At 37.4% G+C, this 26,451-nt stretch overlaps 1 protein-coding gene across 7 annotated transcripts in view; it reads left to right on the forward strand.

Annotated features, from left to right (window-relative positions):
* celf6 (CUGBP Elav-like family member 6) overlaps positions 1 to 19,243 on the forward strand; it is a 173,248-nt gene extending 154,005 nt beyond the window's left edge. For 2 of the 7 annotated variants that reach the window (XM_046865081.1, XM_046865082.1), the window contains exons 9-13: positions 1,247 to 1,309; positions 2,781 to 2,861; positions 4,660 to 4,803; positions 9,701 to 9,850; positions 18,409 to 19,241. In XM_046865081.1, coding sequence (XP_046721037.1) covers positions 1,247 to 1,309; positions 2,781 to 2,861; positions 4,660 to 4,803; positions 9,701 to 9,828 — 416 coding nt within the window. In that variant the 3' untranslated portion in view covers positions 9,829 to 9,850; positions 18,409 to 19,241. Of the gene's footprint in view, positions 1 to 1,246; positions 1,310 to 2,780; positions 2,862 to 4,659; positions 4,804 to 9,700; positions 9,851 to 12,316; positions 12,351 to 12,449; positions 12,532 to 18,408 lie in introns of all 7 variants that reach the window. The other 5 variants (XR_006927725.1, XR_006927724.1, XM_046865084.1 and 2 more) reach the window with 5 other exon arrangements.
* The last annotated feature ends 7,208 nt before the right edge of the window (positions 19,244 to 26,451 follow it).

Below are 26,451 nucleotides of genomic sequence, written 5' to 3' on the forward strand. Positions count from 1 at the left end.
CGGAATGAAAACAATGTTGGCACCCATAACCTAATATTTTACCTAATATTAATAACTTTAGACACAATCACTACAAACAGTCAGTTTTTCAGATGCTCTCAATCAGAATCAGAAACAGACAACTTTATTGATCCTACAGATAATTGTTAAGTTGTAGTTGCTCACAGTACAATTAAAGTAAAATAAATATGTAAAAAAAAACTAAAATTAACTATACATATTAAGTTATATGGTAGTTCAGTGCTTAAGGTGCTGAGTTATGGATCGGAAGGTCGGGGGTTCAAGCCCCGGTATAGCCAAGCTGACACTTTTGGGCCCTTGAGCAAGGCCCTCAGCCCTCTGTGCTCCAGGGGCGTTATATCATGGCCGACCCTACGCTCTGAGCCCAGGTTTTCGAGCAAGCTGGAATATGCAAAGAACATATTTCACTGTACTGTAGTGTATATTTGACAAATAAAGGCTACTCTATTCTATTCTATTCTATTCTATTCTATTCTATTCTATTCTATTCTATATATTAAGTATAAATGCTGTACAATCAATGAATTTCCAATCTGAAATCTACTGTATGAAATGTGTAGCAACAGTGAAACTGATGGCAAAAAATGTTAGTTTCAATGAGACTTCAGCTTCTGTTGTTCATAAACAAACTGCTCCAGCAGTCTCAGGTGTGAAGGAAACCTTCTCCAAGCTTCATCTTACAGCTATTTCCAGAGATGTTTGATATGATTCAGATCAGGGGTCATAGAAGGCCACTTCAGAATATTCTACTGTTCTGTTATTAGACATTTGCGGGTGCTTTCTTGGAGGGGAACTCACATTTGTTCATGTCTTACTGTTCTTATCTGTCCTGTGACTTTCTCTAGTCTGCAGTAGTATGAATTGCTTTACAAATTGGAATGATCTCCTACAGTAATACGACCTGGTCGATCAGGAGGCCACATATAACTTCAAAAAACCGTTTTTTCCCAGCCAAACAAGGATTTTGGAAGTGCTACAGCTATTTTTAATAGTGTTACTTTCAGGGAAGAAAAAAATCATTTTCATTCTCTGCCAATGTGTGAATACTGATTGACTCAGAAAATGAGTTCTTTCAAATGAATTACTCATAAAACCAAATCATTTTTTAAAGTATTTCCCACACTTTTAACGCTACATCTTTCTACTCCGGGCTTAATCATGCATTTTTCTTGCTTAATGTCTTTATTTGTCTGTATAATCTTTTCTCTATTCATCCACCGTACAGCACAGAGTCCAACAGTGACCGACCCTCTCCAACAAGCATACGCCGGCGTGCAACACTATGCAGGTGCTTTCTTTTTATCTTTTCATCTTCTTTTCTGTCTCTCCGAATCCACCTCTGTGATCTCCAGTGGTAGAAATTGCTTTGAAAAAAAAAAAACATACTGGGTTGTCTTGTACAATAATAACACATTGTTGATCAGGAGGCAATACAAAGCTTCTGGAATGTTTCCTTGTTTCTTAATATTTCCAGTCAAACAAGGCTTTTAGAACTGACGCTATTAGATTAGATTATTGTTAGATTAGAGGAAGACGAAACTGTTTACATTCTTGGTGAATTCTAATTGACCGAGGAAATGACATGACGGTTATCCAGGATCCGGAGTAAATAAAAAACGATTTTGCTGTTATGTGGATCTATAGATTGGCTGCTACAGTGGTTGCAATTCAAGATTTTACAGACCCCAAATTTCCGTATAGCACTCTTTCAATGAAAAAAAAACTGTTGAAAACTGTGACACAATGAATATTTCACAGCAGAATCTAGTCACTGGGTTGGAAATGGCTCACAGCATGCTTTCCTTAAAGGTATTAGAGTTGTGTTTGAAAGAGATAGAGGTGTTTTGATAGCCTTTTCCTGTGAAAACAGATTATTCTTTGAGATACAGTACACAAAAGGTATCAGACTCTAGTGAAGTATACAGTCTTGTTTACAATCTTAAACACAATGAGCTACGCCTTTGTGATATTTACAGTTAGGATTGTACTTGTAGTCTAATATTAGCAATATACTTTACTCCAATTCGATTTATGCTTTAATGCTTCTAGTTACTGTCCATATTAAACTTTCCCAACAATACAATACACGTTTTATTAAAGTCAGAATATGAAGTAGTCATTTGAGAGAAAGAAAAAAATGCAAAACTGATCTCAGAAATGGCAGAAGTGAATTAATAACCCACTTACTCACTGACAGAGAGGTCCTTATGTGATTTCAAAAACGACCAAGATACATCAAATTCAGCTATTGGAAGCAATCATAACGAGGATTATCGTGCTTTTTCTTCCTCATCCTCTTACTATCTTATATTGACTTGATTTAAAGGCCAGAAAGTCTGCGGAGTAAAAGCGCAGTCGTTTGGCATGCAGAATCGGCTCCACAATGGCGGAGTAAATGAAAGCTTATTTACTAGATAAGAACTTAATGCAAAGCCTGTGTCTCTTTATGCAGTACCTATGGGAGGATGGCTTCTATAAAAGACCCTTTTAACTGGTTTATTTTCGCCGGGCGCAGAACCACGGCGAAAATAAAGCCGACTGGCCATGAGCTATAACACAATTTATTTATTCGGCATCTGGAAAGCGAGAACAATGCAATAATGATTTAAGCTGTTGTGTCAAATCCTGGAGAATTGATGCAAATTCCCTCTGCTCTCTCCTTCCCTTTTTCTCTCTCCTTTTCTCTCTCTCTCTCTCTCTCTCTCTCTCTCTCTCTCTCTCTCTCTCTATCCTCATCTTCTTGTATCTCCTCGCAACAGCAGCCTATCCTGCCGCCTATGCGCCAATCAGCCAAGCGTTTCCCCAGCAACCGACCATCATCCCCCAGCAACAGCGTGAAGGTAAGAGCGGCCCCGCCCAGCCCTGATAAAAAAAGGTGATAATTGCCCCGTTCTGCCTGTACATTTTCGAGTCAGTTTTAACAGGGGAGAAAAAGTGGCAGCGGAACAGCAAAAAAAAAAAAAAATGAGTTTTACGGTGAGTGCTAAAAAGTACACATGGGTAACTTTTATCGTATAACAGCCTCGGAGATGTGAGATTGTAGGAATTTATTTTTGAAATTGCCACCTGTTGCATTTGGATTATTGGGGAAAAACCTATAAAAAATCTATCTATTTATCTATTTATCTATCTATCTATCTATCTATCTATCTATCTATCTATCTATCTATCTATCTATCTATCTATCTGTCTGTCTGTCTGTCTGTCTGTCTGTCTGTCTGTCTGTCTGTCTGACATTTTCAGTCACATGTGGTTCTTCCCCAAACTGTTACCACAAAGCTGGAAACAAACAATTGTATAAGATGCCTTCAGTATTACATTTTCCCTTCAATTAACCTAGAAGATCCAAACTTGTTCCAGGGTTGCAGTGGAAGATCTACCGATTATCTAGGTAGTACGGCCTGTGTAGTTGTAACAAGAGTCTAACTAAACCAAAAGAAGGTTCATAGGAGTTTTTGGCATCATGAATGAAAGAATAGAAGCTGGAGAATGTGCAATATTAATTACTTACATAAGAGAATTCAGTTTCTTTTGAATCAAGAGAAAGTTTACCGTTTGTAGTAGTCATCCTTTCTTCTACTACCATCAATTCTTTTTCCGTCAGTCAACCTGATGAATGAGGCCAACTTGTCACTTGTCTTCTATAAAATTGGTACATGGGTATAAATGGGTGTTTTTTATGTGGTGTATTCATGTATATTGCTAATGTTGAACAGCTTCAGACAGAAATGAGCTCTGAGAGCAAGTCAAGCTCAAAGAATGCTTAGGTTTTTTTTTGCTGTTTGTTTTTTACATAGGCTAGCTAGAGAGCTAAAATAAGCTAATACAAAATCTCTACGTTTTCATTTTAGCATTAGCTAACTTGTTTGCTAGCTATTTTCTAAAAGGCTTGCACAGAAAATGTTTTGAATCCTCATGTCAACTTTTGACAGCATAAGCTAACCTGACAGGATTTTAGAAAGGATTTTTAAGTCTTCATTTCAACGTAAAAAAATATATATATTAAATGTTTTAGCAAATTAAAAAAATAATGATAATAATATACAAAACCAGTACAAATTTGAATGGTTTCCACTACAAATATCATTACAAACAATCAGCTGTTTAAAACAATACCATTAAAACAATTATCAGATGGTTTTACGATCATGAGCACACCTAAGAAACCGTTAAGGAACTTTTTGGAATCTCAAAGCTTAGTGACCTATTGGTCCTAATGTCCTAATGGTCTCTTCTGGTGTTCATGTCACCAAAATAATCCAAGAAATTACCCACAAAGTTCCACCATTACAACCAATAAAACCATTACACAGTCTATGGGTTGTGTTGTCTATTTCAGCAGTTGCTGGCATGCACATGATGTCTAACGTAATCTATCTTCACAGAATTGCTCTAAATTATGCTTCAGTGTGTGATTATGAATAAGTGATGATTAGTTCTCATGTCATTGAGTGAACATGCAGGCTTTCATGGGATTAACAAGAAGAACCAGCACAGCACAATTCTCTTGTCCCATTTTCACACACTTCTCAAGTCGTACTTCTCAAACGAATATATATTTAAACGGTCTTTTGTGTTTATTCATGCACCGAGCCAGTTTTTTTGTGCCTCTTCATTTTTGCATGTCTGTTTCGGCAGGGCCTGAAGGCTGTAACCTGTTTATCTATCACCTGCCGCAAGAGTTTGGGGACGCCGAACTCATGCAGATGTTTCTGCCCTTTGGCAACGTCATCTCTGCCAAAGTCTTTGTGGACCGGGCCACCAATCAGAGCAAGTGTTTTGGTGAGTACCCACAACGTTCATCCAAAAAAATAAAAAATAAAATGACAAGCAGCCATGAGGAGATAAAAGCGACATCATTTGGCACGATCCTTTTCGAAATCGTCTCATGCCCCACTTCCCCAGCCGTGATTAGTTTTTTTTTGCTCCTCTCTTTATTTCCCATGTCTCTGTTAATCAATTTGCAATTAACGTTGAAAAAGTGGCGTCACATTTGAGTGAGCAGTTCCCCTGGATGCCGCTCATCAGTGAAGGTTTATGGGATATTAAAGCGCAGGAGAAGCAAGTGCTGCAAGATATTTGCCTTGATACTCAATGCCTGCTATCTTTGCTTATAGACGTTAAGCCTTGAGAAAGAATGTTTATGAAAATTGGCTTTTTTATTCGTATAAGCGCTGAAACTAAAAATTTGGACCACCCTGTGCTTTTTTACATTTCATAGCTCACTTTTATATTTGATACCTCAGTGCATGCACAGTTGTATACACAGAAGCCTGCTGAATAAATGTATTTTTTTTCCCCTTTAGTTAATATCTCTTATTGCATTACTTCATGAAAATAAAGTTATCATTCCAGTTTATATAACTTACATTTGTCTTATACAGTATATTTAAAATTGTTGTTTTTCTGTTCTTTTTTGCTTCTAGTTTTAGTTTTTCTGCAGCCTCCTTACAAATTAGATTCCGATGCTCTAAAATTAAATTTCTCTTTGTCCTGCAGCTTCTTTGTGCTCTGATTGAAACACACTAAACGAGTTTATTGAACGATATGAGGCAAATCCACTTGTGGGAGATTAATGCAAATATATAGCTCTTCATTTAGCTTTGAATTGCTCTTACTCATATAAATGAATATAAATGAATATGTGTTTGTTGTTGCTGGGATTTTTTTTTAAATGCAGTTTTAATGTTAAAGTAAGATATTAAATATTAACTCTCCCTTCTTTGAGAGGAGAGGAAAAAAGAAACAAATATTAGTACTGGAATAGCAAGACAGTGGTGTTGATTTCTCTGGGGTTGCCAGGGATTTGATATTTACAGCTTTAAGGAAAGAAGGCCGATGCAGACTGAGGCTAAATCTGCAATAATTTAGATTTAAAAATGCTCTCTGTCTGTCTATAAATTTCTCCAAATATTTCTTAAATTCTTATTTCACTCAGGCATTAAAAAAAAAACAAAAGAAACATCAGTCTGTATTATTTCTGTCAGGCCTTTGATTCTTTTTTAATGTAGTTGCTAGTGAACCGTGCAGCTTTATATTGTGAACTGAAGTATGTGTAAATTGACATTAATCTGTAACAGCACTTTCAGACTGGACAGCAGGCACAACAATACAGCATTGTCCACCGTCTTGTTTGTTTTGTGTCGAAAGGGTCACATGACTAAAAATACATCGTTTTTTTCCTCAGACCACACCGCAATTGTGAAAACAATAGATTTTTGAGAGGAATCTACTTCAGAGAGTGCTTAGGAGTGCTTTGGCTCCCTTTGCGCTAGACAAAAAATACATGTCACTATGAATAGAAGAGAAATATATGATGCAAATACGAAAGGACAGAAAACTTTGAGGAAAAAATGTGTTTTCGAATGTACCGGGAGTAACGTGGGTGTAGCCTGAGGTGGCTGCTGAATTATTTAGGACGTTGCGTTCTCTTAATCTCCAGTGATTACTCACTCGATATTGACATTAAATGCTGATCAAAGACTCTTTTAGCTGTATTCACTGAAAAAGACAATGGATTTTGGACATATTGGACACCTGACCATAGGATTTTGTGCTTTTTGAACATCCCATTTCACATTGTTTCACTAGATTTTGAAGTGTGAAGATTTGTGAGATTCATTCAGCAACATGGGTGTAAAATCAGGTACTGATGTAGGTGAAGTGAGGAGATATGTGGTGCAGTTAGTATTCCAATTAATTCCAAAGGTGTTCAATAGGGTTAAGGTCAAAGCTCTATAGCAGGAGATCTTCCACCCCAGCTCATGTAAAGCATATCTTTATGGAGATGGTTTTGTGCATGGGGGCATTGTCATGCAGGAACTGGTTTGGGTGTCCAAGGTAATAGCTCCTAGGAAAAAAAAACTCATGGCTGCAAAAGTCAGGTGTCCTAATACTTTTGTCCATAAGATAGATGGATGGATGGATGGATGGATGGATGGATGGATGGATGGATGGATGGATGGATGGATAGATAGATAGATAGATAGATAGATAGATAGATAGATAGATAGATAGATAGATAGATAGATAGATAGATAGATAGATAGATAGATAGATATGATTTGAGTACTGAAAATAAAAATCCACAGTCAGCCTGGCTTATATTTTAAAATATCTCAAAGGCTTCAAATAGTGTAAAATGTTCCAAGCCCACTGTAAGCCTGGGAAGTCCAAAAACAAAAACCTTAGAAGTATAAAAATCGATGAAGTCCTCCTCCACCGTTTCAACTTCACCTTCTCATTTACAGAATCTTTAATGTCCTGCCTCAGAGGAAGCAGCCGTTGTAAAGTGCACAGCTTCCTATAAAACATGGCAGAAAGTTCAGCGCTGACTGAGTTCCTTTGCTCAAGAGCTGTATGATTTACCACTCTTCCAATCCAGTCATCTTCTCTTTAGCTTTGTCACCTACTCTCTCTCTCTCTTTGCCGGCTGCTGGCAGGGACAGGAGCAGGATTGGTGCGACAGGAGAGAGGGAGATTTATGAACGCGGATAGAAGTTGTCTGACAGGCTCAGCTCTTTTAAAAGCTTTGTAAAAGCTGCGCTCTTATCTCTGGCTGGCCTGACTAAAGCACCGCCTCACCCACGAAATTAAATCGGAGCTGTAGCCAGGTGATTGAATCAGCTAGCGGCCAGCAAATTTGGCAAGTCAACTAGCGAAGAGGGGGCGATAAGGAAAGGCCAGGAAAGCCGCAGGATCATTTTGCCTTGACACGTCGGCGATAAGTTAGGGCACCTGTAACAAGAATGTTAACAGGAGCAAAGCTGCTAAGGCAACTTCAAGAGCCTAAACCAGCTGAACTTTAGAACGCCAGTGTGACCTTCACCACTATTGTCATACCTGGACATAATTTACATTTTTGTAATTTGGCAGACACCCTTATCCAGAGCGACTTACAGTTATCTCATTCATACAGCAGCTATAGGTTTAAGGGCCTTGCTCATGGGCCCTACGAGGGGCAGGTTGGTGTGGCTGGGATTTTACCTCACGACCTTCTGATCCAATGTATAATTCATTAAATACAAAGATACTACCTTCCTGATCTATTGTGGATTTCAATAAGGAGTTAAATCTATAGTTTTATATATAATTTCACTCACTCAGTTATGTGCAGACTCACTGCATTCATTCCTCCCTATTCAAACATGCATTGTAGGGCATGTGCACTATGGGATCAATATGTTACGTAAGGAATAAATCACATCACATTATCATTGGGGTATAATGTTTTAGGAAAAGCTGATTAGTTTTCAGTAAAGTCTATAGTTTTATTGTTCTTATCCCAAAGCTATTTACCAACAGCTACAGTCGGCTAGAAGCTTTAATTATTTACCAACTGAATCTATTCCTCTTGTAGCTTAGAAGACAGAAAAAAGCAAAGTTTTCTGTCTTGAAAACGTTCCCATGTTGAAAAAAGCGCCAGCACAGTTTTATCTCAGACTGGTACAAAGTTCTGACACTGAAGACTCCTTAGGAAAATGAAGAATAATCAGTTCTTACAGAAAAAGTTCCCATAATTTGTATACAATTTAATATATCATATTTATTTAAATGTTACATATTATTTGATTATATTTTCATGTCACCATGTTGACAATTTTATTTTGATTTTTATCAGTTTTTATTATTTGTTTCAGTGGCGCATTCATCGCAGAAGTCATAAAAGAGATGTTAGTATAGAAATGATAAAGTATTCAAGTTCAGTTGGTTCAATCAAAACATTCAATTGTTTAATTATTAAATGAAAACTAAAGGGGAAAAATCATTCACAATACGTTCATAGATATTAAAATTCAAATAAAATGAAAAAATGTATATAAATAGAATTGTAAAATTAGAACCAGAATAGAATCTTCTTCTTCTCCTTCTCCTTCTTCTTCTTCTTCTTCTTCTTCTTCTTCTTCTTCTTTCGGCTGCTCCCATTAGGGGTCACCACAGCGGATCACGTCTCCACGAATGAACCAGAATAGAATAAATATAGAATTTTTTAGAAACAGTAAACAGTAGGTAGCTCAGATTCTGTAGACTCACCTTTTGATGCTAATCTTGTTTCTCTTGATTGTCTCTTCATTAACTCAACTTAACTCAACTCAACTCAACTCAACTCAACTCAACTTAACTCAAATAAAAAGTAAACATTAAAAATAGCTAAGAGATAATAAACATAGCAACGAGTTAAGGCTTAATAGTTCATGCTTGTTTATTGTACCAAGTTGCACTTTACTTCCTTGTCCATTTAGTTTGTGTTTATTTCTGTATATTTGCACTTTATTAAATAATTTCTGCATTTGCATACACCTCCTGCTGAATACAGAAAATATACATGTGTGAGGAAACAGGCTGGAGGCTGCTGTTCAGTAGGTCTGGTACTATTAGGTATTAACATCAGTGTATTAAAATGGTATAATAATGTGATTTGCCTCACAGCCCACGCTAATAACACAGAATGTATCTAATGAAACAATTTCAACCTTCTAACAATCAAGAACAGTGCTGTGGTACAATACATCTGATTTTTACCTCAGTATACATCAACAATATAAAAATGCCAAGCCTACCCACAAGTGTGCAAACCATAATTTTCATTATTTGCAAAAGAAAAAAAAGGTCAATTTTATAGAATGATATAATCGCAATATTTATTTTTCTCTCCCCGCCGCTTTCTATCCCTACTCAGGCTTTGTCAGCTTTGATAACCCATCCAGCGCTCAGGCTGCCATTCAGGCAATGAATGGTTTTCAGATTGGCATGAAGAGGCTCAAGGTCCAGCTGAAGCGGCCGAAAGATGCCAACCGCCCTTACTGATTGCACCAACATCCACATCCAGGTGAGAATGATTCCCATTCACTTTCGTTTTGATTCGTGCAAATTTCATTTTGTAAAAAAAATAAGGACATTTTAATAAAAAACATTGGGCATAAAAAAGTAATTTTTTACTTAGTAAATTTTTTACTTAGTAATTTGTAGAACAAGTTGTGGGTAGGAAATGTGTGGTAGCTGCTACATGCATAGCTCAAGCGATGAAAATCAAATAGTATTAGCCCAAAGAAATGAAACAGTTCACTTTTTCCTTTTTGCATGGTTCTCTTAAGGACAGGTACCACTAAAAAAAGAAAAAAAAAAAGTTTTTTTAATTGTCCATTTGCAGATTTTTGCTTTAAGGTAAAAAACAAAAAACCCTGACTGAGTTCCTGTAACCCTGTTAACTCTGCATAGCATAATTATTTATTATTATTTTATTATTACTTTTCAAATAACTATTGAACAGACAGGTTTAAACCTCACCATATGACTTAAATATTGTCTGAGACATAATTTAATTAATTTAATGTAGGTCATGTATAGACATTTCCTAGGTTATTAATATCCTAAGATATTAGCAATGCTAAGTATCCTAAGTAGCTCCAAGCTGACAGTCTTGGGGCCCCCTAAGCAAGGCCCTTTACCCTATGTGCTCCAGAGGGCGCTATAACATGGCTGAGCCTGAGCTCTGACCACAGCTTCCTAACATTGCTGGAATATGCGAAGAAAGAATTTCACTCTGCTGTAAAAATGTGACAAGTAAGAAGCACCTTTTGTATTGGGAATCTACTTGCTACTGGCATTACATTTACCGGCTGTATTCCCCATGTGCTTCTGGTTTTCTTTACAAATCATCTCACACACACCACTTAAGATTAAAAAGCATGGATTATTGAATAGGTTTAGTGCAAGAGTTCATCAGAAGGTTTTTTGTTCCCGTTTCTCATCATTTGGTTTGAGTTTAACACTAAATAAAGCCTGTGCTTATCCAGTTATTCATCTTAAAGTATATTTTAAAGTAACGTAAATCCTTATCCAGAGTGACTTACAAAGTTCATTATGACACAGACTGAGAATACAATCAGTCTGAAACTCTGCTGGGAGATTATATAGTGTTTTTTTCTAAAGAAGTGCTAATTTAAGAACCTGTCACAGAGGCTTCAGGTGTCATTTGAAAAAAGATATGTAGACATATTGAAATAAAAAGATGTGTAATTACAAGAATGAGGTGTGGACAGGAATTAGGTACATTAGCTTCCATACTGTAACTAAAGAATGACATGCTAGATAGCTATTTCAGTGCATCTACTGTATATAGATCCATCATATGCAAACAAGTGGATAAATGACTATGTAAATGTTGAGGATCACTAAGCCATGTTTCTTTCCCTCAAAAGAAACTAGTACAATGTGTTTGGAGACTAAAAAGAAATAAAAAATTGCCCAATTTGTTTTCTCTTCACATCACACACCGAATATATGCTGACATTTTTCCCTCAGTACATTGAACTGTGAATTAACTGTGTATTGTGTGAGCAGTACATGATAGTTTTTTGTCAGCATTTTCACTGATTAGGAAAAGGTCATCCTGGTCTGCTGATGGGTGAAGCTGGAAAAGGAAAAGCTGATGGGTGTAGTAAAGCAGGAGGTGGGAGAATAATCAACCAATTGGTGCATACTGTAGCTAAAATGTGGCGAGGTATACCAACATGGGAATGTACATTCTGATTAAATATACGTATGCACTAAATACAATCATTAATCATTACTAATCTATTGGTCCACAAATATGAATAAAATCCTCATTAAAATTTCAAATAGTCTTTTTTTCTTTTACTTACTTTAATACCATAGCACAATTGAATCTGATTGGTCAGAAAGTTTGCGTTTATTTTTAATATGAAAAAACTAAAATTCTAATCCTATTAGGGTGTGGTGCCTGGCCTTAAAATTTGCATACCATGTGGAAGGAAACAGATGCAAAGAAGCTGAAGCGTTCCTGACTGTGTCTGATTTATAAGCGTTTGCTTCAATTTTCACAAGAACCCAGATGTTCAGGCGTCGTCTTGCAAAATAAAGAGGAAAAAAAATCAACAAAAAGTAATTAAAGCTACAGCACTGGGACGGTTAAAAGCATTGGAACACCAGTTGCAGTGCAAAATCCCTGTAGAGAGAATTTTTTTCCGTCGAGCTCGATAGACAGATGTCCTCAATTGAGAGCGCTGGGAGGTTTGATCAGCACAACGGCCTACTCAGTGAGAATCTGGCAACGTCCGTACAAAGCGCACTTCCCACTTTTGTCAACAGCAGTGTTTGACTGACTCCGCCTCCCCATGTCTTTTTTTCATACACTGTCTACCAAAATGCCTCTTAATGTACATGTATGTTTCATTAACTCACTCATTTCATGTCTTCTTCACTTTGTTTTTTTCTTTGCCTAATTTCAAAATTTGCTAACAATAATTCTATTAATATTTCTCATCTCTAACAGCAAAGTGTCCTTAACGATGTGCCTGAATAAAAGTGTAAGTTCGGTAATGCTCATAACAATGCCAAGTGAAGGAAAAACAGCAATTCCATGGATTTGTTTTTCTTCTTTTGCCCCTAACCGGTGTGAAACCCAGGCATGGCCAAACGTAGCTCGAGGTACCCGCCCGGTTGACTAGCTACATGTCTACGGTCAGGGGGGAAACGGTTCCCACGGCTGTAAGTTCCCACTACGGTGTTTTCTTTTGGATGACGTCATGTGTACTACTGTGATCAAGTGGCATGACGTGCTGTTGATCTCTTACTCTCTTTCTCTATTTCTCTTGTGGCCATGTTTGGATTTTTATTTTGTCTTTATGGAGTGCAGTATTTTGTTTTGCGCTGTCGGTAGCTGGTAGCTGGTGTTTGTAAATCTGCTGACTGGTTGGTTTTTCGATGGGGTGTGATCTTTTTTGCTGTCGTAACGTGAGTGCTGTGCTCTTGTTCTTTTAGCGTGTGAAGTTGAGAATGTGTTGATATTTTGCCCTTTCTATTTCGTCTTTATTTCTCTAACATGAGCTGTGACTCTATATATTTTCGTTTGATGTTTTTTTTTTTTTTTCTGTATGTACCTTTATGAAGGAGCTGAACTTTTTAATTGCTAACTCTCCCGGTGAGCGATCGTTACATCATGACACCATGTTTGCATTGCCAATTATTCTTTCCCCAGTGGTGGTGTGAAGGCAAATGTTAACTCTGGTCTCCTCTCCTCGCCTCTTCCTCTCTGTTCTGTTTTTTTTTTTTTTTTGTATTTCCGTTTGAAGTGCTTCGCTGTGATTGTTTTGTTTGGCCAACACAGGGATTGCTTCCTGTTTACTTATTTATGAGCGTGCTAACCAATTACAGAATGATTGCGAGCTGCATGTGCTGCCATGGACCCACACATGGTGACTTCATCAAATCAATTTCTCTCTCCTGCTCTCTATCACACACACACACACACACACACACACACACACACAATAAGAAAAAATATAACGGACAAGTGGTTTCTTCTCTGCTACAGCTCAGTTCAGCTCAGTTTAAATTACAGCTGGTGCTAGAATATGATACTGCCATTTAAATTCAATTATATTATGTGAAATGATAATAAATATAACAAGGAATGTTAAGATTTAGAATTGAATTTGCAAATTAAATAGAAGAGACAGAGACTGTCAATAATAAACACACAACAGACCTTGTAAATTCCTTGTAAAGTCACATAATATGCTGATTGTATCCACATTTAAATATTGCTGTTGAGGATTTAAATGTAAATGATAAAAATGTCTAAAGTTGTACACGGATGAATAGCTTAAATGTGTAAAAAAAAACTAAAACAAAAAAAACCAAAAACAAACGAAAAAAACCCATGTAAGATATAACTTTGAACAGCTTTAGGATGAATTGAACATTGAATGCACCCAGGCCTCCTGTATCAGTACCTGACTTTAATAATTGCCTTGTGGTTGAACGAGCACAAATATCCACAACAACACTCCAGAATCTTGGTGGAACATCTTTCCAGAAGTGCAAATTTATTATTATACCAAATAGGGACTAAATGCGTAAGGGATGTTTGAAAATCACATACAAATCTTATGGTCGGTCTATGTATGTATGTATGTATGTATGTATGTATGTATGTATCTATCCATCTATCTATCTATCTATCTATCTATCTATCTATCTATCTATCTATCTGTCTGTCTGTCTGTCTGTCTGTCTGTCTGTCTGTCTGTCTGTCTGTCTGTCTGTCTGTCTGTCTAGTCACTCCTAATTGAAATCTCGGAATCTTCAACTCTGCTACCTCCAGCTCTGCCTCCTGTCTTTTAGTCAGTGCCATTGTCTTTAAACAATACAACATCGCAGGTCTCACCACAGTCCTATAAACTTTCCCCTTCATTCATGCAGATACTCTTCTATCACAAATCACTCCTGCTATCACTCTTCTCCACCCACTCCACCCTGCCTGCACTCTTTTCTTCACTTCTCTAACACACTCTCCATTACTTTGACCCTGTTGACATCAGGTACTTAAACTCATCCACCTTCTCCACCTCTTCTCCCTGCAACCACACCGCATCACTGCCCTCCCTCTCATTCACACACATGAACACTGTTTACCCCTACTGACTTTCATTCCCCTTCTCTCCAGCATGTACCTCCACCTCTCCAGGCTCATCTGTACCTGCTAACTACTCTCACCACAAATAACAATATCATCCGCAAACATCATAGTCCACAGAGACTCCTGTCTGTCCTCGTCCATCATCCTGTCCATCACCACTGCAAACAGAAAAGGGCTCAGAGCCGATCCTTGATGCAGTCCAACCTTCACATTGAACCAGTCTGTCATTCCTGCTGCACACTTCACTGCTGTCACACTGTCCTCATACATGTCCTGCACCACCCTCACATACTTCTCTGACACACCAGACTTCCTCATACAATACCACAACTTCTCTCTCTGCACCCTGTCGTACGCTAAATCCAGAAACACACAATGTTACTCCTTCTGACCTTCTCTACATTTCTCTATCAACATTCTCAAAGCAAATAATGCGTCTGTGGTGCTCTTTCTCAGCATGAAACATACTGTTGCTCACAGATGGTCACCTCTTCTCTCAGCCTGGCTTCCACTACTCTTTCCCATAACTTCATGGTGTGACTGATCAACTTTATTCCCCTGTAGTTACTGCAGGTCTGCACATCTCCCTTATACTTAAAGATCGGTACCAGCACACTCCTTCTCTATTCCTCGGGCATCTTCTCACCTTCCAAATCTTGTTTGTGGGGTTTTTTTTCTTGCCACAGTCACCATTCATCTTTACTGTTAAATTCTGTAAATCTGCTTCGAGACAATGTCTGTTGTGAAAAGCGCTATAAAATTGACTTGACTTGATTGACTTGTTAAATATTCTGGTTAAAAACTCCACTGCCATCCCTCCTAAACATCTTCATGCTTCTACCTGTTTGTCATCTGGTCCAACCGACTTTCCATACTTCATCCTCTTAATCGCTGCTCCCACTTCCTCCTTACTAATCCTATCCACTTCCTGCTTCACCAGCTCCACATCATCCAACCTTCCCTCTCTCTCATTTTCCTCGTTTATCAGCTGCTCAAAATATACCCTCCATCTTCTCAACACACTCTCCTCACTAGTCAACACACTTCCATCCCCATGGAATCCTTTATTGCGCTAGGTTGCAGCACATCCTTCCCAGGTCGGTCCCTCTGCCTGGCCAATCACTACAAATCCTTTTTTCCTTTCTTTTCTTCTTCCTTCCTTAGTGTCCAACTTCTCAAACAGCTCCTCATATGCCTTTTCCTTTGCTTTTGCCACATCCCTCTTCACCTGCTGCCACATCTCCTTGTACTCCTGCCTACTTTTCTCATCACTCTGTCGATTCCAATTCTGTTTCGCCAACCTCTTTCTCCTTATGCTCTCCTGCACTTCCTCATTCCACCACCACATCTTTTTCTCTTTCCAAATGTCATACCAAGTACCTTCCTAGCTGTCTCCCTTGTCACTTCTGCTTCATTTAACTTACTCCAGAATTTTTTCTTCTCCTCCATCTCACAACCCACCTGTGGAGCATAGGAGCATCACCCTATCAGAAACTCTCTTCACCTCCGCTACACTCTTACTGTTCTCTTCCTTCAGAATCACCCCTACACCATTTCTCTTTCCCTCCACACCATGAGAGTACAGTTTAAACCCGCCTCTAATGTTCCTGGCCTTAATCCCTTTCCACTTGGTCTCTTGAACATACATATCTACCTTTCTCCTCTCCATCATATCAGCTATCTCTCTTTCTTTACCAGTCATAGTACCAACATTTACATTTGCGGAATTTAGCAGATGCCGTTGTCCAGAGCGACGTACAAAAGTGCTTTGAGCCTCTAGCAATGAATAAATCTACACTGGTACGCAAGATTACAAACGTAATATAAATATAACTCTTGAATTCTACAAAGCAAAACTTGGAAAGTGCTAATTTAAGTATTTCAGGAAGAAGTAGGTCTTCAACCGTCGCAAACCAACATTTAAAGTACCAACCCAAACCTCCACTCTCCTACACTGTCTCTGAAGACATCTTCCTCCTCTCCATCTCCTCCTTTGGCCAACAGTAGCCCAATTTCCACCAGTACCCTGTTGGCTAACAATACCTGTGGCAGTCATTGGTAACCCGGGCCTCGACCGATCCGGTATGAAATTCTGATTCGTGATTCGCATATTTGATTTGGCACATGTTTTTCGCCCTATTTATCCGGGTTTGGGACCGGCTCTAAGAATAACCTGGCTTGTGCAACCCGAATGGTGGGGTTCAGCAATGCCAACTTCTGATGTCCGTAGTTCAATGTAATATAATATTACGCTTAAGATTGAATGTAAAAAATGATCTACTGGTCATTTGCAACATTTTGTATGAAATTTATGAATCTGAAAATCTCAGCTTTATTATCAATTGCATTTTTATAATAACAAAAGGCTGCCTGTTAAACCATATGAAATAAATATGATCATTCTAATACATCATATGGCCGAGAGCTTTGTTAACACCTGAGCATGCATGTTGGCCTTCCTTACACAAGGAAGGCCAACACAAACACAAGGATGTACAAAATGTCTTTGTACATCGTAGCTATACAATTCCCTTTCAGTGGAACTAAGAGGCTCAAACCTTTTTCTGCATTATGATGCTCAGCGTAACAAAGCGAGATCCATGAAAACATGCTCTGCCAATGTTGGAGTGGAACAACTCAAATGTCCTGCACAATGCCCTGATCTCTACCTTCTCCCCCAGCAGCAGTGCCCAATGTCACTGAAGCTCTTGTAGCTGAATGAACACAAATCTGCACAGCCATGCTTCATAATTTAGTGAAAGAGGATGTTTGTGGAGGATTTTATACAAGTAAATGAGGAATAATATATATAAAGGAACATATAATAGGACATATTAAAGTGCATATGGGGGTTATATTCAGGTGTCTACAAATAATTGGTCATATCAGAGATTGTGATGTAGGAGAAGAAAGAGAAAGAATGAAAAAGTGTACAGCAATCAGTGAACTAAATGTTTATAGCTGCTAGAACTAACTTTTTCACTGATGCTCAACAGCAATATACATAACTATATACAGCTAAAAGTACACCATATTGTTTATTACAGTCTGATCATTAAACTCTAGTTGTCTAAGAAAACCTAAATAAACTGTTATTGAAAAAAAGAACACCACCTTTGGTAGAAAGAGTTACACCAGAGGTGTAATGAGCTCCTGAAAATCATACTTAAATAAAAGTATAGAGATTTTAATGCAAAAACATTACGTTGCAAGTTACCAATTCCAATATGACTTGAGTAAAATTCTGAGAGTATCTGAGCGTTATTTGAACATTAGAGCAGTAATTGACTCATATTGAACGTAGGCTCAAAGACGCACTAGTCCTCAACACCAAGACTCATGTTGTTGAAAAGCTAAAACCAGTTGACTGGTGAGGTTCTTTTTCCTCAAATACAAATTAAATTGTACACCTCATGACTACATTAATCAAAATCAACATAACATCCTCTTCAACATGCCAAATGATCAACCCAAAAAGACTAATAATGTGAAGTTTTATATTTACAGGTTGTTTTTCTTTTTTTTTAAGATTCACAGCACTGTAATCTGTTTGTGTAATTAAACTTCAGCCATCTTCCATCACACCATCTTCACGTCGTGTTCATCTGTTTGGTTGTGTGTCTCTCCCCCTTTTCCACGCTGTCTGTTCCATTACTTACATAACTATAGATAAAGTGGTATTAGATACAGAGTCACCGTATTGCCATTTTCAGTGTCGTTTAAAAAGGGGGGCTTAAAAAGTGGGTTAACTAGAAATATATTTGTATAATGTATAATATCAAACGTCATTTACTTTATGTGCTGTGAGTGTGTTTCTAAGTGTTGGCTGTAGATGTTGGTGTATAGCGCTAGCAGATTTTCATATAGAATTCTATTGTTTATATGCAGACCAAATGTTATAGTTTACATTTTTCTTCTTTCTGTTTTTATTTTCTTTCTCCCAGGATGAAGGATGACAACACCTTATTTTCACAAGTGCAGTATAAGTACAAAAGACTTCTCCGCTCTGCCACACGAAAAGAAGAGTGGTCCCTTGATTCTGTGGGAAAATTGCCGAGAGATGCGAGACTAGGTGACTGAAGAAACATGGAGGGATTCTTTTTTGTGTTTTTTTATTTGATTTCTTGGCTAAATATTTCCTTCTTTATTTTTTATTTTTTTTATTTATTCGCTTTGGCATCGCAAACCTATTGTGGAAGCCGATTTTGCAGAGACCAACTTTTTTGCTGCTGTTTTTTAGACAAGATGGAGAAATATTTATAGATACATTATGCTCAAAGCATGCATATACAGATATACAATTACACATGCAGTCAAACACACCTATCTATCTCATTCTTAAACACACGCACACACACACACACAAACTCAAACACACACACACACACACACACACATGCTAGCAAAACTACACAAATTTACAAACACAAACCCTTTGCACTTAGGCTGATGCATAAATGCACTGCAGAAACTTCATATTTTGGATACTGGATAATACTGATATCTCTATTTGTAAATCCATATGAATGCACACACATGCACACATACAGATGCAGACACACACACACACACACACACACACACACACACACACACACCAGCCTGCTGCCATTTTGGTTTTCGTGCCTATACAGGTGTTGTAGTCTGTGCCAGGGAAAGCTCTGGAGAGATGGAAATGGAAGTGAAAATGGTAATCCAGGATTATTTTTCATGCATCATTCCTTAGAAAATAGGGACCAAAGGACTACATGCTTTTTAAAAGAATATAAATATATAAATATATATATAAATAGACTCATAGTGTGTGTATGTATATATATATATATATATATATATATATATATATATATATATATATATATATATATACACACACATATTTGGCTCTTTTCTTGTAGCTACAAGTACTACAAATATAGATAGCAGTTGTTGACAGAAATAATTAAGTCTGTATCCATTAAGTATCGATTACAAGGACAAAAGAAGCAAAAAAGAATAATATAAAAAAGAAAGAGAAGGAGAAAAGGAAAAATAATTAAAGCAAGGCTGACCCCTTGTTCTGGTGGTGGATTATTTGCCCCAGACAGTAGATTATATGTAATGTAGATTCTAAGAGTAGATTTGCCAATTTTTTGCTCTTTTCTTTTTTTTTTAAATATAAAAAATACTTGAACTTGTAATGAAAAAAAAGCGAGAAAAATCAACAAAAAAAAAGAAACACTACAAAAACCGAGAAAAAAAAAATCTATATCATTGTCTTAATGGCCGCTCGCTCTAGAGGGAAAAAAAAAACATATTGAATGGATTATACAGCTCATCCCCGTGTCTTCGACATCATGCCACACTTAACTAACAGATAAAGCAAGTCATCTCAATTTCTTCACCCTGCCATCTGACAGCTACTACGTCTAACTGTGTCAAAAAGGAAACCAGAAAATGGAAGAAGAAGAAAAAAAAGGAAAAAGGACGTAATGGAGTGTCTAAAGTCTGTACTTGACAGGGTGCAGGCTTCCCATAAGCCTTTTTGTTCAAGCGACAATCCACTGTAAAGACCAAGCTACTGGATATGATGTGGACTCTCTTCTTTTCTTTACTTGTTTTTTTTTTTTTTTATTACGACAGGGAGCGCGCTATCTAGACTGATCTCACAGTTACTACTGCAGTGTGTGTGGGGAGGGGGGGTTACAGGGGAGTGGGGTGGGTTGAATGTGGTCCTTTAAGAGCGGGACTATATAACACGTATGACGAAGAAGACGACGTGGGAGTTGATAGCTACAGAAACTGCCAAAACGAACCGAACAGATGATAACGACTGCAGTGGCTTTGCGTGCGTCCGTGCGTGCAGGGTGTATGTGTGTGTATGCATGCGTGTGAGAGAAATGAAAATCATTAAAAGTGACACCATGCTCGTTTGAAGAGAAACGACTGAGACAAGGCGAGATGCACAGGTCTACCGAAGCCACTGCAGACTTTAGTGAAGCACTCGAGTTGCTAAGTGCTTTGCAGATATATCCTGAACTTTTGTGGGAAAGGCAAAAAAAATAAAAAAGAAGGAAAAAAAGAACTAAAAAAAACACAAACAAACAAATGCACTCACAGCATTAGCAGCTGAAAGCTTTTAGATGCCATTAAGCTTTGTTGTAATCTGATGTAAATGGAACACTATTCATACGCTCTCTCTAATGCCACTATAAAACGATAGAACGAACCTGGGAAAGAACGTACGAAAGGCGTTCTTCGCTCTACCCAAGCCTGTATTGCACTCAACGGTGATTTATTTTTTTTCTTTAAATTTTGTCAGTTATTTAAAAACAAATCATGACATAATCACGTATCTGGGGCTTTTTTGTCCATGATTGTACTCCTATCAACAGTCACAATTTTCTATAAACCTGCAATGCTGCCAACCAACAGATTTTTTTTCTTTTCTTTTTTTTTTTTTTTTTTTGTTATTGTTGTGGTTCCAATTCACACAGAGCAAACTTGTATGAAAACTCATAAATCATCAACCGTAGCTTTTCTTACAAACATCCGAAAGCGACTACTTGTTCTGAAATCGCCGAAAACACCGAGTCGAGGTTTCTCCTGGTAGATTTAGCTTGTGACTTTGACAAACGGTGGGTGACAATAACACTCCTGAATAATTCTGAAATACAAAACTATACCATTGATTTTACCATTTGTTTATATACATATTTATCATGGATAGGCTCTGTGGGTTACAGTCTGCACAGTTTAGTGGAGTGGAGCGAGAAATAAAAAAAAAAGAAGAAACTTGACCTCTGATCTTTAACTCCAGCAGATCAGACCTCACATTTAATCCTTTAAATCCTGGTTAAGAATTTCCAAAGGACCAAAATTGTGGAATTTTTAATCTGCTGCCTCTCCTTTGCCAAATGAAATTTGTCCTTCCGACCTGCTTCCACTGGACTGAATGAGATTCCTAACCGTGACCTGTCGTCTATCCATTTCTAAAGCCCAGATTCTTATTAGTTATCAAATGTATGATTGGAATCGTGTCTAAAGATATGATGAGATGGTAAACACCTGGGTCAAGCATCACAAAAGTTTAGCAAAAGTAGCATAAATACCGTATCACGACGCTCTAGAAACGAGAAGTTATTGATCGTTTTGAGAAAAAAAACAACTGACAATCTTTTTTTTTGCTTAATTTTCTTTTCCTCTGATTTACCATCCATGCAAATATTTCTTTATTCAATTAAGCCACGAACCTCTGCTGTATCCTGTCCCTATTCCATACAATCAGAACAATTTGCACTAGTTATCACCTCACTCTCTGCCAATGATTTTATTCCATATCTGTACGAGAAAAATGTTGTCTGAATAATACACATCAAAAATGCTTTAAATCATCTTCAACTGATTAGACTGGATTGTTGTCCAATACAATAAACCATAAATAGGATGGACAACTTTTATTTATTTATTTATTTATTTATTTTAACTGGAGGCAGATTTCACAGACATGCCAAAATGTTTTACCTGAAACGCTGATTTCTTTTTTGTTGTTGTTTCTGAGCGACATATATTTGGCGAATGCCCTCCATCATAATTGTTATCTCAGCACTTAAATGCACTTCTACCTTTTTTTACAAAATTACCCATTCATTCAGGTTGTCATGGTTTTTTTTGGTAGCAGCTGTAAATGTGGGACGTCTGAAAAGCACACATAATATTAAGCACTGAAAGAATAATGGTGAAGCACACTATAAAAGGCTACTTCAATGCCACAAAATGCTGCCCTACTTTGCTTTTTTGCAGGTTGCATCAAATTGCCAAGACAGATGTCACTGGATCTTTTATTTATTGTAAAGAAAAAATAATAATAATAGGGAAGCATCAATACCAGGAGTTGTATCAGTTGTATCAGTGATTGGTCTGACATTTCATTTAATAATAGCATTCATTTAATAGTAGGCTAAACCTAAAAAGATTACACAAAAATGAACTCAATCTGAACATTTTGTACAAGTAATGACAAAAGAATGCAAACTTCACCCTGGAAAATAATCAAAAGGAGGTACTATAGCATCGGTAGCACCTTTCTTCAAATACAAGAAACATGTTTATGATGTTGAAATGTTGTCTTTGATAGAAAGCGCACTTAAAGCTGTTCAGAAAGGCGAAGCAGTAAATCTAGCGTGCAGAGTCAAGCATAAGAGCACTTCAGCTCGGCGAGCACTGAGCGCTGAGCACTTCTTTTCCCAGTGTCGAGCTCTCAGGCTGGCCACTGTTACGCTTCGCATTAATGATACTGTTTATACACAGTAAACACAGAGCTAGAGAAAAACGTACCATGGTGCCTCTTAGGTATTTACTAAATATAAATCAGTGAGTATTAAAGAAAAATATCTTTATACATGGCATTGATGCATTCCTGGAAAGAAATAATATGCAATGTAGCAGAAAGACACATCAAATTCAATCATTATTATTTTTCAGTGGTGTTTGAGGAAGTTTTGGGCTTGTTCATGTAAAACGGTATTTAAAAAAAACGCTACTGCTATACTGGATAATGAGCTTTGAAATGACTGTATTGTTCGTTTTTACGTGTGCGTTTTTGGCCTGTATTGCCTTATTTTCTTTTCATTCTATTTAATTTCACACTGAAAAGGTGTAGAGCTGATGAGACACCTTGCCAAGTCCTAAACTGTATTGTGCTGCAAATCAGAGAGCTAAACTGATAATATCTAATAATGAAGAACACTGTTTTAAAAAGTCAGCTGTTATCATGTTAACACATATGGGAGTTTGTTTTGTACCATTTTCGCACACCACCATCGACCAAATTTATGCTGGAACATTCTCGAAATGTTTCATGCCCATTAAAAAAAAGCCAAGCCTCGTGAGCATTTCGTGCCCATCCCCTACTCGCTTCTTCGCCAGTTAGACAGATGTCGCCGTTTTGCATGCCGTTAGGCCGTTTATTCTCAGTGCGAATCATGTTGCTGCAGAGATGAATGTGGGATGAGTTCATCGAGAAGAGGAGGGGGTGACCTGCCAGAAACAGAGCGCCTCTTCTCCATCCCCTCCCCTCCTGAGGCTTTACTGCTCTCCCTAAAATAGCAGTGATTGTCAAGGAAAGGAAGGCGAAATGTAATTGACTGAAAGTAAAGAGATAATTAAGGAAACCTGTTGGACAGAAGGATGGAAAAAAATGAATGCCTCTCATTTAATAGCTGGTTTAAAAAAAACTAGAACTAGAGAGCGAGCTTTTGTCATCGGGTTTAAAAACGAGAGAGAGGATTTAAGGACGGAAGGTGATAGAGGTCCAGTACAGGACATGCAAAGTTGGAAGTGTGTGTAACTGCTGCAACTTAAGTGCCACAAGTCCAACTCTAGTACTCAGGGCATCACGTCGAATGATGTCACAGCTTGTGGATGCTTGCAAACATCATGCATATTGGCTATGGCATGTAACAGGAAAATCAGGTTATTTTCTGGCTAGGCAAGGGAGACTAGCTAGGCTTTGGGTTTCATTTGTTTAGGCATTACAAATGTGTGAGAAAGAGGACGGGGTGATCAGAGGAAGCATGCACTCAGGCTTGACAAAAGAAAATTGATAAATACGCAGGCATCATGTTTGAAAATTGAGAGTAGTACAGGTGGTCCGGAGAATGTTTTCAATCAGGAGTCGTTGTTACACCTGAAATATCTCTCAGTCCCCGAGTTACGATGGATCAACTTACGTTTTTTTGATGACATTAGCGATACGGTAAAATTGTACAAATATTTAACTTTTTGCGCAGCAGGCAAATGTAGCAGCCTGTGTAACACCTTCCACTTACGCGCTCGTCCACGCGCTCACACATGCATACACAACCATGCACAAACATAGATAGATAGATAGATAGATAGATAGATAGATAGATAGATAGATAGATAGATAGATAGATAGATAGATAGATAGATAGATAGATAGATAGATAGATAGATAGATAGATAGATAGATAGATATTGTAAGGTTTTTACAAAACAGTACTCTAAATTGCTTTGTTTTAATCAATTATGTACTGTAATTTGTTACATTATTAACAAATGACAGTATACTACCCCATACGGATCACTATTCTTTAAGACTCCTGTGTAGGTTAGACCATGTCTCAACTTCCGATATTTTTAAGTTATGACAGGCTCATCGGAAAACATCTCCATCGTAAGTCGGGGACTACAATTGAATTTACTCCCTCAATGGACCTAAAGTTTCTATTTAAAGATTACTGACATCTAAAAGGACATCTATATTACAGCTACTGGTTTGTGCCAATAGGTTTTATAACCAAGAGTATGTAACAAGCGTAAAAAAACTTTGTATATATGAAAGAAACAATAAAACGATGATCAGATTCCGTCCTCTCCACACCAGGTCTGTATCTGATAATGATCTTCAAATATCACAGATATTTCTAGATTGAATATTGAATTGTATTCGAAAATATTTGCTATTACATTGTATTGCTATAAAGTGAAATGTACTAGGACATTAAAGTAGCTCACAGAAGATGAGGGTTAAATGTAGTGTGTACACACCATACACCAGCGAACAGGCTGCATTAGCATGTGTTTGGTCGTAACCCGCGTCGAGGCCGAGCCCAAACTGTCCTCGTCTCACTTCTATAGCATTCTCTTTATATCCTTTGAAATTTCTGCGAGTCTGCTCTTCCCTGGGAACTGTAAATACAACATAGCATATTTTTTAATTCTGTTTCTTCTTTCCAGTTTACATACATGAGAGAAATACTGGGCGAAAATATTTCTGAAGAAAAGATAGATATATAAATATATCTCTATTTCATCAAAGCTGAGAGGGGAAAACTATACACATTTTTATTTAGGTTGAATTGAATTTTATACTGTTCTATTAATCGATAGATTTTTTGCAAGTTTTATGTGTTTACTCTGTTCCTTCATGTTGTCTTTCAAAATAATCTAGAATGACCTAAATGGTAAAATAATTTGTTCCGTTATGTTTTGATGCCAAGTTTTGAAGTGATTTCGGGTTATGGAATAACAAAAGGGTTTTTTTTTTTATTCAGCTGAGACAGATAAAGAAAAAGATCACAAATTCATATAAAGATATCTGGGGGGAAAACATGTTTTATGATTTAAGAATATGTCCACGAGTCATTTTTTTATAACAGATATTTGAAATCAGATCTTTGCCTTGAAAATCTTTTCACAGGATGGGATCATTATTCAATGCAAAAAGCAAATGTATTTTTTTTTTTTAATAGTTTTGTTTGCTGATTTATGTTTTGTTTTTTTGTCTTTCTTAGGACGACCTATGTAAATTGTATGATAAAAAAAAAAAAAGAAATCGTGATTTTATCATAAGGATGCCTGGAAGTTAATATTGTTTTGATCTTAAATGCCTTGAAATCTTTATCCGGCTGGAATCATTACTATTCACAACATCACATGTGCTGTCTGTTTTGCTTCATTCTGTACTGTTCTGATGTTCTGGTCTAATCACATAAAATTCAGGAGGGAAAAAAAAAAATCATAATGCATAAACTTGATAGTCGACTTTGAACTCATCTTGCATTTTCATAGCTGTGGATGAAGTCGAGATGTCAGTAGCCGAGAGTGCAGTTAAATAGCTACTCTAATCCACTCTTGTCAGTCGTGTAGATACCAAACTACGAGGGATGGTTTGCCTTAAATCCAGCACATCCCCCTCCCCTCCCCAAGTGATGCTACCTACACATCGGAAAAACTCCATTCTATGCCAGCATCCATACCTGGTATTGTATCGCTGCCTCTGCATTTGGGCTTTGCAGAGGCCTTTGGCGTTTCAGTGCGACTATAAGGACCAATAACAACAAAAAAAAGTAGTATAGTACATTTGCCAAATTGACTCCGAGGAAAACATGGACGATGTGTTTTCCAGAAGAATTGAATCAATGCATTCCCTGCTTCTCAATCCATGTCTCTTTTTTTCTTGTTTGTCTTATTTATTTATTTTC

Source organism: Silurus meridionalis, chromosome 13 (assembly GCF_014805685.1).
Source record: "Silurus meridionalis isolate SWU-2019-XX chromosome 13, ASM1480568v1, whole genome shotgun sequence".
Taxonomy (NCBI): domain Eukaryota; kingdom Metazoa; phylum Chordata; class Actinopteri; order Siluriformes; family Siluridae; genus Silurus; species Silurus meridionalis.